Genomic DNA, 17,213 nt, shown 5'->3' on the forward strand with positions numbered 1-17,213 from the left:
TTAGAAATGAGTGTATATTTTACAGTAGGGAGATAAACGAAAACCATGGAACAGGAAAAATACTGCCAACTCCTGTATTTTCATTGATTTGAGATACTTTTGTGATAAAAAGCCACGGTAAAAAACTCCAGTTTTTCCCCAAAAAAGCCATTTTTTTCCGACCTCTTCCAACTTTATCACCTACCATTATAAGTAGGGAACGGAACTTTATGTGCTAAAAAACTCAGAAATATTTATTTTTTATGTGTCATAAATGTTGAAAATATGTGATAAAAACAGGAAAATATGTGACAAAAATAAAAACATTTGGTAACAAAAACAAACTATAACATGCATTTTAAACACCTGAAATTAGTTTCTAAATGATTACCTCTTAGCGACCTATTTTTTGGAAGAGTTGCAGCGGATCACCATAGTTTTTTCCAAATTCTCCATTGTAAATCTGTGACGATTATCTCTAAAAAGCATTTATATTGTGAGAAAGATCGCTCCACGTCACAAGAAACAATTCTTGCATATTTGAAGCACGAAATGTCACTAACGCTGAAGTTTTCCAAAGCTTCCTCTTCCTCTACTTCACCTCCTTCCAAAACACATGAAATTTGGCACAATGTTTGAAAACCTTGGTTTTTCCCCAAAAGTTCTGTACATTTAGACATTTAGATCCAGTGAGTTCTTTCAGTTTCGTTTCTACTATACGGACTTTACCAATGGAAGCTGCCAAAGTGTTCGCGGACGATTCAAGCTTTCATATGGAATTAGAGAGAATGGACAGGTTTGTTGAGATGTATGCCAATTCGACTTTTAAGGAGGGCTCCATCAACAGTTCTTGCAGAATTCTTCTTTGTCGAGATCATTTACAACAGATACAATTTTTTTCAAAGTTCTGGGCATAACATCTGCATCGCGTAACTACAGGTGTAGGGGGAAGGGGAACCTCAGGACATTTTTGTTTAAAAATGTCTATTCTTCTAGGCGACTTGATAAAAACTTTCTTCCCATTTGAAACCAGTTTATCGACATTGGGAAAAAGAGCTCTTATCTTTTCACATATTCTATGCAACGCATGCGCGACACATGTAACGTGCACCATTTTGGGGTAGCTAACGGCAAGACCACTGCATGTAAGCTGCAGCATCTGTCAAGAGAAGAACATTGTCAAATTTTATGCCTTCTGGCCACAATAGCTGCATTGCTTCATTAAAAAGCCTTGCTATCGTTACGTGTAGCCAGCCCCAGCTACTCACAGCTATTTTTTCCCAATAGGATCGTAGGCGAGGTGCCAGAAGTCTGCCAGCGAGGGTGCTCAAAGACAAAACAAACCTAGCACTCTCGATATGAAAGAGGTGGGGAGAATAAACATTTTTCCTTCGAGGATTTCGAGGTAGATGAAGTCAATGAGCGATTTTATGTATTTAAAATGAAAATTCGCAAAATATGTATTTACATACGGAAAACTGGAAAATATGTGTTTTTATGTAAAATAAAATTTGCTGTGTTGACATATAAGGCTATGATCAGAATTTTTGCAAAAATGAGGGTCTCTATCTTATCGCAGAAAAAACATTTATTTACCTGAAGTTCCTTTCCCTAATTATAAGTATGAAGTTAGAAAAATACAATTAACCCTCAGACTAGACCTAATGCAGCATACATCTGAATCACAAAATAACTTGCGATCTGCTTCGCTGTCCCACATTAGTGTTCTTTTTAGACTCATTGTTCGTAACACAATTACATTGAAGAGAACATGTAAACACAGCTCTACAAACTTTTCAGGTTAAGCACGTAGCAACAAAACAACTACTGAATGTCTTAGCTAAAACAACAATGTTGCTACAATCAGCCTGGAAAAAAAAACAGTGTGCCAACTGCAAATATTTCTTGATTCTAGGACAAAGCGTCGCATATATGCGACGGACATTCCCACAGCCCACCATATTTATTTCAACCCCCTGAAATACACTACGGTCTTCTGAGAAGCAATTGCATGTTGTTCTACCACCGTCTCGCATATGCAACGCCAGGCCACCATGAGAAACCAGGTGTCTCATATGTGAGATGCCGAGTCTATTTTGCAAGATCGCTGTGTCTCATATATAGGCACCATGCATCGATAATGCGAATAAAACACCCTGACTAATGACAACTGTGGGCAGATAAAATAAACTTTCGCAAATCATTGGCTAAGGGAGGATGAACACTTGCACACAAAAGGGGTGGGTAATCACATGTCATTGAGGAGAGAGTGGAGGCTGCGTATCAGCAAACAAAAACTCTCTCTTCCCCACTGCTGTCTCTGGATAGCTTCGAAATATCCAAACAAAAGGTTCAAAACTTTGAATTACATATGAACTTTTAACATTGGTTTCAATAGGAATTTCAAGGAGAATAAACTTCTGTTCAAATACCGAATAATTCGATTTATCCAAGGTCGAATTAAAAAGAGAGTCCATTGTATTTTAAATTAATCATTTTTACCACACTTACCTCTTTACATTCAAAAATTGAGTTAGTTGACGTTGTCTCCCAGCAATAGGCAATGACAAATTCCACCAAGCTGAGGAATACAAACACCTGTAAAAAGGGGGAAAAACATGAATGATTACTTATGTCTGTGGTCTCAATATTATGGTAGTACTGCAATTTAAATAAAAGTAGTTCCTCTGACATTGTTTTCATGAAAAGTTTTATTTAGCATCACTGCCATTTTTGGCTAATCATGACTTAACGAGTGATGATATGATGAAAATGATGAAGCGACACTTACAAAGGAGACCCATGCCAGGCCCAAAATTATGAATAGGGTAAATTAATCAGCAGAACTGATTATTTATCATTCTGTAATATAGGGATGAGACAGTAATCGATACTCTATAGGTATTGGCCGATATATGCATATCGGTGTATCAATGAAATTACCGATCCAATATATCTATAAATATCTTATAATTTAGTAAAAATTGTGCCATTTTGGTGTAATTTTTAAGGACAATCTCCATGCCTTACTTTATAAAAAGCAAATGTCTAAATATGCAACATCGTTTGCATTACAGTCACCTGGAAACACATTTATTAAGGAGGTGAATGAACCATTCAGGTTCTCCAAGGATCATTTGGAATTCTATACTGGATCGGTAGAATATCGGTTATCAGTATCGGCAAATTTTATTTCAGTACTTAATCAGTATCAGCCAAAATTATAATCATAACAGAGTATCTTGTACTCTCTCACAAAAGCTGCCATGCAATTCACACACAGCATCCTCACCATCCTAAATTTCCTCACAAAGGCGAAGGCCAAATTTATGTTGTCTTTGATTATAAATTGCAAATACAACCTCTAAATACCAACTTACATCCCTCCACATGGAATATAATCAACAAATCCCTGCTGAAATGATCAGCCTATTTTCCTTTACAGAGGTTCCAGGTTCGATAACCGGTGGAGGCATAGTGGTTTCGATTCCACTTTAAACTGTAGGTCCAGTCCCAATTAGCCTATCTGTGCATAAAGTGGATTTAAACAACAATAACTCACTCACCTATTTAACACTCCCTTTAAGTATTCACCAAAGTGTGGGGGTTCCTTTACGTGAACGAACTAGCTGATGGACATTTTTATATTATTCTTACTGTCAGCTATACCATGCTTGTTGATCAACAGTCAATTGTATTCATCCATAATTATAAACTTAATGGAAGTGATCAAGGAAAATGTGAGATCCATTTCTGTGTAAAACTGACAAAACTACTACTTTAATAGAACACCAACACTTTTAGATAACCATGGAATCCCTCCTTTTCAACTTTTTAAATTTTCTTTTGCTCAATCTGTGCCCCTTTTGCGTTGGCACCCAGAGTGACCTCCCTGCCCTGCTACACACCCCTCTCTCTATAAAATACACCTTCATGCCCAACCCTGTCATATCCACTATTGATACTAAACCAGTCTTGGCACAATCTCAGCGCGTTGATGAGGAAATCTGTTTCATTTAGTCTAGTCTCCGAGTTGAAAAAGCCTGTCTCGTCTTGATATCAAGATTCCTGTCTCGTTCTCATCTCCAAAAATTAGATAAATCTAATATCAAATAAAGCTTTTTTCGAATAATAGTAATTATGATATCAGAGCTTTTTTGCAAATTAAATTGCACAAATAACCTATACCATCGACGATTTGGGATCTTTTCCTACATAACTATTTAGGCCTACACTTCACTCACCATGCAAGAAAACATCCAAACGTCTACAGCCTTCAGATAGGAGACCGGAGGGAGAGAGCCTTGAAGGGACACAAACTGTGTGCAGAGGGTGAGCAGCGTTGTTATCCCCAGAGCAACCCTTCCAGGGACCATGCTGGTGTCGATCCAGAAACCCATCCAAGCGATGAACACAAGGATGATGGATGGGAAATAGATCTGCCATAGAAAATAGTTCCATCTTCTTCTCAACAGAACAGAGAAACCTACGCAAGAGTAGGAATCTGGAAATAAATTTTAGGTTAGCATATTGTGTCTGTCGGATTTGTAAGTAATTTCACGTAGGCTAACTGATACAATACCTAATCTAAAAATAGTCTTAGGAAAGTTACTTTTAAAAGTAACTCTGTTACAATTGCTTTAAAATTAACTAAGTTACTTTTACAGTTACTTCATTCGAGATGAGATACCGAAGAGTAAAATTTAAGCATGCTATTCCTTTTTCACTGATGGCCATTGAAAAAAAATATTCTGTTACAGTTATCCATTTTAAAAAGGAACTACTTACAGCTCTCATAACTCAATAAAAAGTAACTTGTAACACAGTTACTTATTACAGTAACTCATTACTTCCAAAGACTGCCTGAAACTAGTGTTAACCAATAAAAATAATAATTTGTTCCTCTTTAGTGCAAGAGGAACACAATAAATTGTACTGACTGGTTTGAATGCAACACCTACAACAGCAAATTTATCAATTGTATTAATTGTACCATATATACAGACCCGTAGCCAGGATTTTATTTCAGGATGGGGGGGAGGGGGATCATCCCTAATCAGTGCAGGCATTGCCAGAAATATTTGTAGAGGGCGGCAGGCCACTGATAATACTTGATTAGTAGAAATAATAATAATAATAATAATAATTACCTTTATTATATTACCTATATTTATTATATAAATGGGGAGACTTTCCTACTCGATCCACCGTATGACTGAATATCCAACACAAGTGTTGTCCATTAGTTTTCTTACATTTTGTACAGTTAGTGTACTGCATTAAAAAAACGGCTTTAAAAGTTAGGGCCAAAATTTACTTAAAGTTTATATTGTGTGACCTCTCACAAAGAAAACTTTAACTTTTCAGGAGCTGTGGATCCATTTAGCTATTTTTTGGATTAAATGGTAGAACATAAAAATATATCCTGGTTCCTCTATTATACACTAAATGTTTTGGATCTAATGTTTAATCCTGCTAAGGAAGTAACATTAATACCAATGTACACTATTTAAATTATACACTTGTAGGATTTTGGGGGGGTAGGGCTTCAGCCCCTTTAGCCCTCCTCCTGGCTACGTGCCTGCATATTTTTTATCTTGCAAGATTGCTATATAATTGCTCGTAATCTTATGTGTATATGTACAGTATTGAGCGGTAAAATACATCAACATAGTCATAAAAGAAAGAACAATGACTGAATTGGCACATCTACACAAAACAGATTTTTCATTTCTACTTTTCTGTTCTTTCATAGGTATTTACTTCAACAATAAACAGATAAAAGGAACAGTTTCAGTGTGTAAAAATATTCTGAAGCTGCATTACTTTTAATCTTGAACTTTTGCATGAACTATTTGATACCTGTCATTCCAAAATGTAATACAGTGAACTAACTTTAATTCGAACTTGGATAATTCAAATTACTAGGTAATTTGAACATAAGTTTATTTCTCCTGAAATTATCTTCAATGACGTGATGCTTTTGTTAATTCAAATTTTGGATAATTTGAACATTCTTCGTGTTCCTTTGGAGTTCGAATTAAAAAGAGTCCATTGTATTACCCTTTTAATATTTGCACAAATAGCATACCTTGAAAATAACCAAGAGTCCAAGGGACAAGGCCACAGTTTACTCCGTAAATAGACAAGACCTCAAATTGTGGCAGTTGAGGCATCTTCTCGTCAAATTTTACTTCTAGCAAGTGAAGAAGAACTTCCATTTCTGGTCTATCTACAAAACAAAACAAGAATTATAATCTGTAGTATAAATAATAAAATAAAGTTCAAGAACACATTAGAGGTAAATGGCAAGATACTTTTATTGAAACCCTCTCCTTTCTACATAAAAATTCAAGTTTACTAATTTTATACTCCATAAATTGTTTGTTGAACTATTATACGAAGTCAGGGTGCAGAATCTTGTAGGTTATTTCTCCAAAATTAATTCAACCATGATTCTTCTACGGTGATAAAGAGTTACAGGCGGTAAGATGGCCCACTAAATCATGGCATTGGTGTACCTGAGCATATCCATACAACAAATAGCTCGGAACTCTGAATATCCACAATCCTTAATGTGTTGCCATTGTGGAAGGGGTCTTTAAATTTTACCTAGTTTAAGATTTATACTGCTATGCAATATTATGGAGGAAATTTTGATAATTGCTTTATACCCTGTTTGCCTCATCAGTACGACACTCAATTCAGAAGATACATCTGATTGGTCCAGTACATAAAATTTGTGAAACCAACCCAAAACGTCAATGAGTGTCTTAGCACATCAAGTAGCACAGGAGTTTTGACAATATAATGCCCACTCCTAATTTTACTGTGATTCATTTGTGTCTGCATTTATGTGTAACTATTTAGTGTAAAAGTTTGAATTTGTAAACTCTCAACTAAGTTGTAAGTACATCGACAAATCATAAAGAAACTATTATTTACTCTTCTTTAAAAAATCTTGACTAAGAAGGTTATTCTCAATCTAAACCTCCTTTTAAGACCAAATTGTCTTATTTCTCAAATACTGAAACACTATTCTTCAATGAGATGAATATTTATTAAAAAGACAACTTGTTCTCTTAGTATTAAAATGTATTAGAGATTCAAAGTAGTTTATCCACTTGTAACTATATTAATTGTGATAAATATATTAATCACACCATAGATGGGTTACTAAATAAAACCAATCTTGCACTTTTTAACAATGAAGATCATCGGTGTGCGTGAATGATTATGGATACTTATTTGCTTTAAATCCAAGATGACGATTTCTAGCATTAATTACACAACCACCAATGCAGCCCATGAAAACGAAGAAACTGACCACTGCAGCACATCATCTTGTTTTGTAAGATGTCACAAGCCCTTCTTCAACATTTAAGCATATCTTTTGAAACTGTAGATCAAACCTATCTATGATAATTCTTCAGTTTTAGGCTAAATTAGAAGCCTACAAATATCTATGTCCTGTTTGTCTTTCCACTGTGCAGCCAGCCCCCAATGTTACCAGATCCTCACTAACAAGCCCATAATAAAAATATTGATGTTCAAATGTTTTTAAATGCTAAAGATGAAGATTTAAAGATTATGTGGAATGCAGTAACATTGAAACTGATACACATCTCAATTTGTAACACAATCAACAAATATATCAAGAAAAATAAGAATATTACAATTTCATGTATCATGTTATAAATTCCAATAACAGCAAGCAAACTTTTATATTCTGTGGAATTACGAGTGCACCTGAATATATGTACATTTACATGAAATATACATTTCCCAATAAAATCTTTTGTTCATTTATAACATCTATACATTTTTACCAAAACAATATAAATGATCTTCAAACATATTGAATTTTGATATTTTAGGCATGCAATATTTCAACATTGTGCAATATAGACACAAATGTAATGGCAGCCATATTTGCCATTAGCACATAAATAAGATTGTTCATGTACTGTAACAAATTGAAATTTGAAAATTTTTCGCCTAAAATAAAGTTAGAAAATTACTGATTAATTAGTTCCTTGGGAAATATTCATATTTTAATACCTGCTAAAGTTTCACACATGCCAGCAAGCTGTGTTGACTGTCAAAGTGGTAATTTATAAATACATCTAATCATTGGCATGCACATCTCTAAATATTTCATGGTGCCATATAATGTAGGTCTACAATAAAATATTGATTTTGTAATTTATTTATTCTATAAAATATCAACAAATTTACTCGATCCCTTTATGACTGAGTCAAGTGAGATGCTGTGGATGTAGATTGTCGCTACAGGTTACTTGAGCCACACCTCTCATTTTCTGGTAGCATGAGTCTGTGTGTATGTTGTATGCACATTGACTTAATTTTCCAGACTACTGGAGGGAAAATTAACTATTTTAGTGTGGCAGTTTCAGAGAGTTGTAATTTGTCACTTATCATTTCAATGTAAAATCTATCAAGGAAACTGCATCATAACATATTCAGAATGTGTTACAGGAATGCCTAAAAAATCCTTCAGCACTTTCTGAAAGTATAAACACATTCAACAGTGCAGCATTAGTGGCCAAGTGAGTTGAGCAGTCAACTTATGATCTAGCCAACAAAGCTTCTAGGTTCAAACAGGGGTGATTCCTCCATGTAGGAAGTGAGGAACATCCTACACTTCATTTGTACTTATTTCGTAGCGTTCCTCTGAACGCGGGATCTTAAATAGGGATGTACTATTAGAACTAGTTGATGGTAGAGACAGCCCTGAACGGGCAGGTACAAATATCTAACTATACATTAAAATAGACTCATGATTCGTTTCTAGACTGAAGTGAGCAATGCAAATGGCAGAATGGGTGTAGACTAGCTTACCCTGTTCGGTTTAGAAATAAGACCAGTAGCTCCTGCTTCTCCGATGATTCCAGATTAAAAGACCTCGTGTCGCTCTCATGCGCACGTATTTAAACACTCGCTTGGCCTCTCGTCACCTCTTGCCAAAGGCCAGTGTTCTTACCATTTCCTGTAGAATGCTTATTCTACACATTCTGAGCAGGAGCTGACAAGGTCTGCCAGGGTCAATATTTCTTAATCGAACGGGGTATGGTACGACACCCCCTCTTGCAAGACAATTTCTAAAATTGAAATTGTAGTCATGAAAAGTTTAAATTGAACCTTCTGCCATTCACCAAAATTTAAAAGGTTTTTGTTTATTACATGAAAAAAAAGGTTACATAAAATAAAATAATAAAAAAAATGTCGGAGACCCTTCACCGAAAATTAAATGAAACAGAATTAAGCTCAAGCTTGAATGCTGAAATAAAGTCCTATGTTTACATTAGCCACACGCTGGAAGAGTCTTTCGTAATCAACAATGCTGACGGTTGGTCAACATGCGATATAAAGTGTTGTTTGCAGGTCCGTGGAGTCAGCGGAAAGTTCAACACACTGCATCGTAACGCGATACATGCGACTTGCTTCTGAACAAGTGCTAAATAAGCACAGAACGTAATCCGTAAGAAACCTTAAGGCCGCATGCTCGCAATCTTCCGCCTCATCAGGATGACAGTTCGAGGCGAGAGCAAAAAGACCGTGGTAAACACCAAGCTCTACTGGACTGAGCACAACCACACGAAGATTAAAAAAAATAGTTGAAGATTATGTTTTCACTGACGTTCGTAACACACTATGTGTGCGCACTATGACCTGAGAAATCAAAAGGCAGGTCAATCCAAATACACTCAAACCAATACACTCAAACCCCGGAGTCCTGGGGTACGAAGCACTGTTCCGGGACATACACGGTCCTTGACCGATCACAATTGCACTGGGGGACCGGATTCGAATCCCGGTGTGGAAAGTTCTGGAATACTGTCCAGCAAAGGTCAGATGAAAAGACGGGCGAACACATGGTAGTCCATGGGAAGCCACTCCAAGTAGCGTTTCCAAGCCCCAAAATATGCGTTGTCCAATGGCGAACACTGGGGGGTATTTATGATAGGCCCCCGAAAGTTCACAGCAGACGCCATTGCATATTTCCGGCACACATCGAATGGCGACACATTTCGTACGCTGGTTGCATGTGAAAACGGAAGGTGTACCGTGTTGCTATCACTCCAAGAGGGGAACAGTAAATATGGCCACTGGTAGGATTAAACTGTTCACAGGTGGCCTGGCAGGTTGCTGATCCACAGGGGTGGGTCTCAACACATTTGGGTCGTTGACTGTACCCGGAAAGTTCCAATATGTGGTGAAATACACTGCCTGGCCTTACAGAGCAAAAGGGGGACGATGTACATGAAAGATGTTCATGCTTCTTCTTAAGAGGGGTTAGAGTCGTGGGGGGTGGGGTTGCTCTGTAAGATGACATTTCTTCTGATGTTTCTGACGCTGTTCCGATCCTGGGATGTCACTTGGAATAGGATTTTCGGTGCTGCTACGTGACATACACCGCTGAAAACCAAAGGAGGCTGGTGAGCTCCAAAGCCTTCAGGAATGCGTTCTTCTTCCGGCCTCAAAAAAAATCGCTGGACTACTTTCGAGATTCCACTTTCGAGATTCCTTGAACTCGTGGAATTCCCGAACAGGGTAGGAAACAGGTTGGACATGGTAAAAACTACATTGCTCTCAGTCATTCAATATTTAAAAATATATAAAAAATGTGTAAAGGAATCGTCTTCTATAGGCAAGTGAAAATCATGAGTAAAGATAAGTAAACTAAAATAAAATAAACTGCCCAATAAGTGATAAAAATTATAAAACAAAGTTTGAATGAAGGCTAAAGAAAATAAAAGGCGGAAAATGTCATTTGACGCCTTAACACTGGAACACCATTAAAATGAAAAATCTGACTTCATCAAAAGTAATATATGTATATATTGACTAAATTATATACATATATATATATATATATATATATATATATATATATATATATATATATATATATATATATATATATATATATATATAGCCCCTGGCTTCTCCCAAAAATAATGTGCAATATAAAACTAAAGTTATGACATGGCACTATAAAATAAACGAAAATATGTAGGATTAAATATTGATAAATATATAAAAGTAGTATGTAGATGGTATCAAATATATCCCCTGGTATCAGAAAATTAACCCGACGAAATCCATTAATATCATGTCAGAAGTGTCAAAGCATTGTAAAAAATGAGGAACTGACGAGAAAAAAAAATTAACCCAAAATTTGGTAACGTCACAGCTGTTAAAACGGACCTAACCACAAGTAAAATAAAAGAGTAAATGACATGGCTCCAATGACCTTAAAATCATTAATTACGAAAGGTACATAATAGAATGGATGAATAAATCAAGGCGACATAGTGACGCACTGTTAGCGCTCACTAGTCAAGGTTTGTTTGCGCTTGCATACGCCTGACGTATAGCATAAATAAACAGTTAAAATGAAGTTCCAAATTAGTAATAGGATAACAGTAAATTCAAAACTGAAACTAAACTGGGTTATTGATTTAGAAAACATTTCTTGGCTATCTGTGAAGTAAATTTACGGTTCTGAGAATAAAGGGGAAAAAAATATATATAAGGCATTGCGTTAAACAGAAAAGAGGAATAATAATAATGCTATAACCCGCCGTGGATTTTCTTCGTCACTTAGCATAAATGCTCGTCGCGTAAGAGATTACACTTGACCCATGACAACTGTAGGCGTCTAAATCCACTCTTTTGAGTTTTTAGCCTAATAAGGTAAACAAAACTACTGTTTATGGTCGCCTTAGGAAAAAAAATTGAAACGGAACCGTAAATGAACATCATGACGCCGGGCCGGGAGAAAATTATAGGATTTCGTATGATATTACTTCAACTAAAGTCTATGACGTGTGGGAGATTAAAATATAAGCACAATTACTCGCTATTACCTACTTTACGAAGATTAACATGAAATTAATCTGTAAGAAGTAATTAAATTTCATTCTGGAAACTTTTGAAAATTCTGAAGGAACGAGAAAACGTCGCATAAATAAGCGCCCTTGAAAAGACTCTTATTCTCGCCTCTTTGGGAGGCTAGGAATTTCAGTGTCGACGCCAGCTGAGTGTAAAGTTCATCTACAACAAAGAAAGGTGTCATCAAATTCTCTCTCTCCGAGACTGAAATAAGATATGTTTCTTCCGCTAACTCGAATGTGAAAATTTCCGCACGGAAATCTGGTGACTTACATGGGAGGAAAATCCTGGACTTGAGTCTTGCGACTGCACATATCCTGAGTTCGAAGGAACAAAAGGAAAACAACGAATGAATCGTGCTTTCGGTGCAGAGATTAAACTTGCGTGTTTAAACCTATCGTAAGCTGACGGAATGTAAACGTGATTATACCTAAAGGGGAGGGCTTGATTGATTATACTATTCGCAATACTTCATCGTTATTTAATGAAAAAAATGACAACCAGTTTTGCCTTAATTTCAACAACCTTTTTAACTTTTATCGCTATTTAGTGATTTAGTGATTTGCGATGCGATTAAATAACCACACGAAATCTGTTGAATAATGCTGAAGAGTGTTTATTTAAACATTAAGGAATGCCGTAACTTGAAATATAAATATCATAATATAAATACACATGAAATTTAAGGTATTTAAAATTCAAAGCTAGAAAACGCAAAAGGAGGAATATTAAGCTATCCTTTAATAAATAGCTGAAGGAGACAATAAATATATGGATAATAACAAAAAAATCTCGTTAATATGTGAAATACTCCACGCCTTGAATACCGCTTACGTCTCGTTCTACTTTTCATTACAAGTTGGCTTACGCCTAACTATGGTGTTTTAACAAACTAAAAGTCATGCAGACTAAGTCATTCTTATGTCATTGCGCTACAATGACAGTGTCATTCCTCTTGCTACGGGTACCTCTGTGTACACAATTAATTCGTAGGGGAAGACATAATTAACCTTAAAACTAATGGAAGGGAGCGTCACACTTACTACCTTTAGTAGCGGACATCATTGCTCCTCTATTCCTTAAAACATATATATAAACACTTGCGCACTCTTTTATATTTCACTACCGGTATTTCTGCGCGTACAACTAAAAACACCTATTATTATCCCTTAGCTAGAACATTGAATCAACGAGCGGGTTATACTCTAGCCGAATGGTAGCGTCACTCTTACTACTTACGCCAGCGTATATAGTAGCGGACATATAATTGCTCCTCTATTCCTAGAAATATAATTAGCGTTTCGTTTTTTCACATATTAACTTTACTTTAGTAAAAAAAATATTCCTTAAACAAGGTAAAAATAAAAATGCTCTGCGACTGACTCGTGTATTCTCTCGACTATCTCCTTATCAATTTGCACTACAATTATTAGTACCAAGGCTCCCATCTTCGGGGCGAGGAGATTTCAGTCATTTTAAATTACGAGTGAGTCGACCACTGATCCTTGTGCATTTCAAAACTATACGTGATAAAATTAAATACCCTCCTTGCGATAATCTTTAACAGTTTAACTTAAAACACATAAACACAAACGGCGTTACTTTTCGGATCATTAACAAGTTACGGTCTGTTTTAAAAATATATATGAAATTGAAACTTTAAAGGACTTTAATTAATTAAAACACAATTAACTTCAGCAATACTCTCTGCTGTGACCCACTAAGTACACACATCATGGTGTGATTGAGTCGTATCGTTTATAGCCGAAATATCATAAGTCACGCACCAAATTTACGTTTAAAAAAATACCAAATTGTATTTCAAGAGACTACTGCAAGGACAAGGGTCATCAAAATCAAATGCCACTTTCAAAATTTTGATAAAATCCTGGGAATTGATGATAATTTCCCAGGTGGTAGTTTTGTCATAGCCATCAGGCCCTGACCGAAGGTACCGGGTTCGAGCGAACCACGGCGTTACTAGGAGCGGAATGACAAGGGCTTGTCGGTAGACGTGCCCGGGCTGGCCAAATTCTGGGCGGAATATGACACTCGAATGTCCGACATCGAACCTTCCGGCGCGCGGAATGACGGACGTACCTTATGCCACATCGCATCGACGCGGAAAACCGCGACGAAGCAAAAGCGCCCGTGGCTACCAAAGGAAACATTCTATTTTCGTTTCCTCCGCATTGTAATGTGCTTTAATGCAGCGGGTGATTAGCCTATTGGGTGGGTGTGGTGGGTAAGGACTGAATTAAAGCTGATTATCGACATTAACCATCATTAACATTAAAACTGCGTGCTACGCAGCTTTCCCCAAAAATAAAGATTCGCGGAGAAAAAAACAATTCTGACATGTCACTATTTAACAAATTTCAATTTTCATTTATTTCAGAGTGAAATAAATGAAAAAATTCCGCAACTCCACTACGTAGCGATGCCTATCCTTTCAATTTTCGTTTATTTCAAATTATATAAATGAATAAAAACAAGGCATGACGCTTTTCATTTCCAAAAGAAAATGAAAATGACCGCATCAATCCACCACGTAGCGCTAATTTTTCATCACATTTCAGTAAAAATGGATGAAAAGCCCAAGCATCTCACCACGTAGCGTTCCTCTGACGCGGGATCTTAAATAGGGATGTACTATTAGAACTAGTTGATGGTAGAGACAGCCCTGAACGGGCAGGTACAAATATCTAACTATACATTAAAATAGACTCATGATTCGTTTCTAGACTGAAGTGAGCAATGCAAATGGCAGAATGGGTGTAGACTAGCTTACCCTGTTCGGTTTAGAAATAAGACCAGTAGCTCCTGCTTCTCCGATGATTCCAGATTAAAAGACCTCGTGTCGCTCTCATGCGCACGTATTTAAACACTCGCTTGGCCTCTCGTCACCTCTTGCCAAAGGCCAGTGTTCTTACCATTTCCTGTAGAATGCTTATTCTACACATTCTGAGCAGGAGCTGACAAGGTCTGCCAGGGTCAATATTTCTTAATCGAACGGGGTATGGTACGATTTCGAGTTCTCTACTTTTGGGAGGTTTAATGGGCATTATAAAATTATGAGTGCAATGTATGCACAATTGACTAGATTAGCTGCTGTCAAGAGTTGACCGCTTTCGCATGCACCAGCAGTCGCCAAAATACGATGGTCACAGGCTTTCTGCCGCTCGCTGAGGAACATCAGCGGTCATCCTACAGACAGAAGGGTGAAGGGTGGAAGGGGCGGCGAGGTTGTGAAGATCCGCAAGGACTGAGGAACCAGCAAGTTTTTCCTCAATCAGCGTAGCCAACCCCAGCAAAGTGGTACTAAACCTAGCACAGTTTGATCTTTGTTGGAACTAGGCAGCCTGCTTTTGGCATAATGGTAAAATCTACCAAAATCTGCAAACGCCAGTCCCTGGGAGAGGGAAATCGAATTCAATGGAATATGTTTTCAGGAAATAGAAATAATATTATGACCAAATCTTATTTCTACTTCACCAGCGGACATGTTTCAATCGAAAGGGGCAAGCTTTTTTACAACCATGCCATGATCCATCCTCTATATTTTCTTCATCCTGCCCGATTTAGTTCGTCAGGAGATTTTATGGTAGAAAATCGGTAGAAAGTTGGAGGTAATTAATTTCTTCAAACCTTTTAAGTTCAATGTTGAACCCATGCCGTTTGTTGCACAATTTTAAACAATTTTTGGGGGAAATTTACACAATTACATAACAGTTAAGAATAAGTAACGCAAGTTCAAAACTCTAGAAAAGCAGATGCAGAATTACAATTATCCGAAAAAGTAATTAATAATAAATCCTAGCACAATTTAGAAACATTTAGCATAATTTCAAAGTTTAATGTACTTTCTGGAGCATCCTTATATAAAGCTTGAGCCTGTTAAATTCAATAACAGTAGACGGAAAGTGAAAATTCAGTAGAGCTGGCAAAGGAACATTGATTACTGATGAAAATTTCTAGGATTGAGAGCCTGAAAGTTTGTCCAACAAAATGTCGTACTACATCAGACAAAAAAATTGGATGCAAGAGTGCCATGCAGACAACAAAAACCTAAAAGTTCATGCCAAAGTCTGGCAAGATGATTTCCCTTTTAAGTGCAGCGCTTATTACGACTTCTTCAAAATCAAATGTCTGGCAGGTTTATTGCATCACATCACATCTACAGTTCAACAAAGAAACATTTGTCAAGCAAGACAAAATTCCCTGACTTTTCCAGGTCTGTCGCCACTCTGTTGATATTTTACTTCAAATTATATTTCATTATAATGTTAATTTATCTCCTCTCAAAAGAGTAGATTTCCTTGTAAATATATTTCCTATTTACACATGAATTCAGCAATAGATTAAACCACTGCAACAAAGGGAAAAGTTTCATTTGCGAACTGCAAACACACAGTTATTCGAGCAATAAATATCAAACTGGCCTGAAGATTGTTTTCCTGTACAATTTACAATACATTTTGTATGCTACATTCTCTGTCCAAATATAAGATAATTTCCAATAGACCTATTTTTTTTTCCAGGTAATGTAATTGTGCCACTTCATTCCATAGTGCGACAATTATGGTAACCAGTCTAGGAATAATCACAATGGAAGTCTCTCTTGAACAAGAACTCCATTTTTAAACTTGACCGCTCCGTCAAACCTACATATAATATGTGCTGACAAACGATACAGTGATGAGTCACATGCAGGTGCGCACTAAGGAGAAAGGACTCACACGTGCGCAAAGCATTATCTCGCATTGTGCTCCTGCGAGACCAAATTCCATCGACGTTCACTGTTTTGTCGCAAACTGTCGCAATGTGACTCAAGTCAAATGTTGGTGAGTAAAACTGAAGCATGTTCTTTAGAAAAAGGTATAGTGTTAAGAGTAGTTTTATTGCATCTAATAGTACTTGGCATTACACTCAATAATTATTTTAAAATACATTCTTCCATTGTACCACTCCCGAATTTTCAAAACCTCCTGCACACAGTTTTCATTCAGCAGTTCGCATGCCGACCCTGCCAGAGACAGGAAACGGTGAAAGATGATGATGAAAATAAAGAGTTCGCATATCATCTCGCCATGAGCATTTTATCTTACGCAATAACTTCTTTTATCTATTAAGCATGAACTTCCTGTGACTTACAAAAATGTGTGCGAGCAAAGAAATTTTCAGGTCAATTCCCTTGCAAACTCACAATATTAAATTAATAGGGTGCCTCTACAGAAAAACTAATGTTGAATGCAGGAAAAGATAAGTGAATGCTCTCCACCCATATCGCAACCTTATGTAATTTCTGGGCACGT

At 36.7% G+C, this 17,213-nt stretch overlaps 1 protein-coding gene across 1 annotated transcript in view; it reads right to left on the reverse strand.

The window, feature by feature from the left end:
• The window catches only part of LOC145986014 (glycine receptor subunit alpha-2-like), a 49,472-nt gene that overhangs the window by 2,894 nt on the left and 29,365 nt on the right, over positions 1 to 17,213 (reverse strand). The window contains exons 7-9 of the mRNA XM_083120185.1: positions 6,071 to 6,211; positions 4,224 to 4,483; positions 2,491 to 2,577 (exon numbers count right to left, since the gene is read on the reverse strand). Of these exons, the coding sequence (XP_082976311.1) occupies positions 2,491 to 2,577; positions 4,224 to 4,483; positions 6,071 to 6,211 (488 nt within the window). The remainder of the gene's footprint in view (positions 1 to 2,490; positions 2,578 to 4,223; positions 4,484 to 6,070; positions 6,212 to 17,213) is intronic.

Source organism: Lepisma saccharinum, chromosome 3, assembly GCF_977018435.1.
Source record: "Lepisma saccharinum chromosome 3, izLepSacc3.1, whole genome shotgun sequence".
NCBI classification, from domain to species: Eukaryota; Metazoa; Arthropoda; class Insecta; order Zygentoma; family Lepismatidae; genus Lepisma; species Lepisma saccharinum.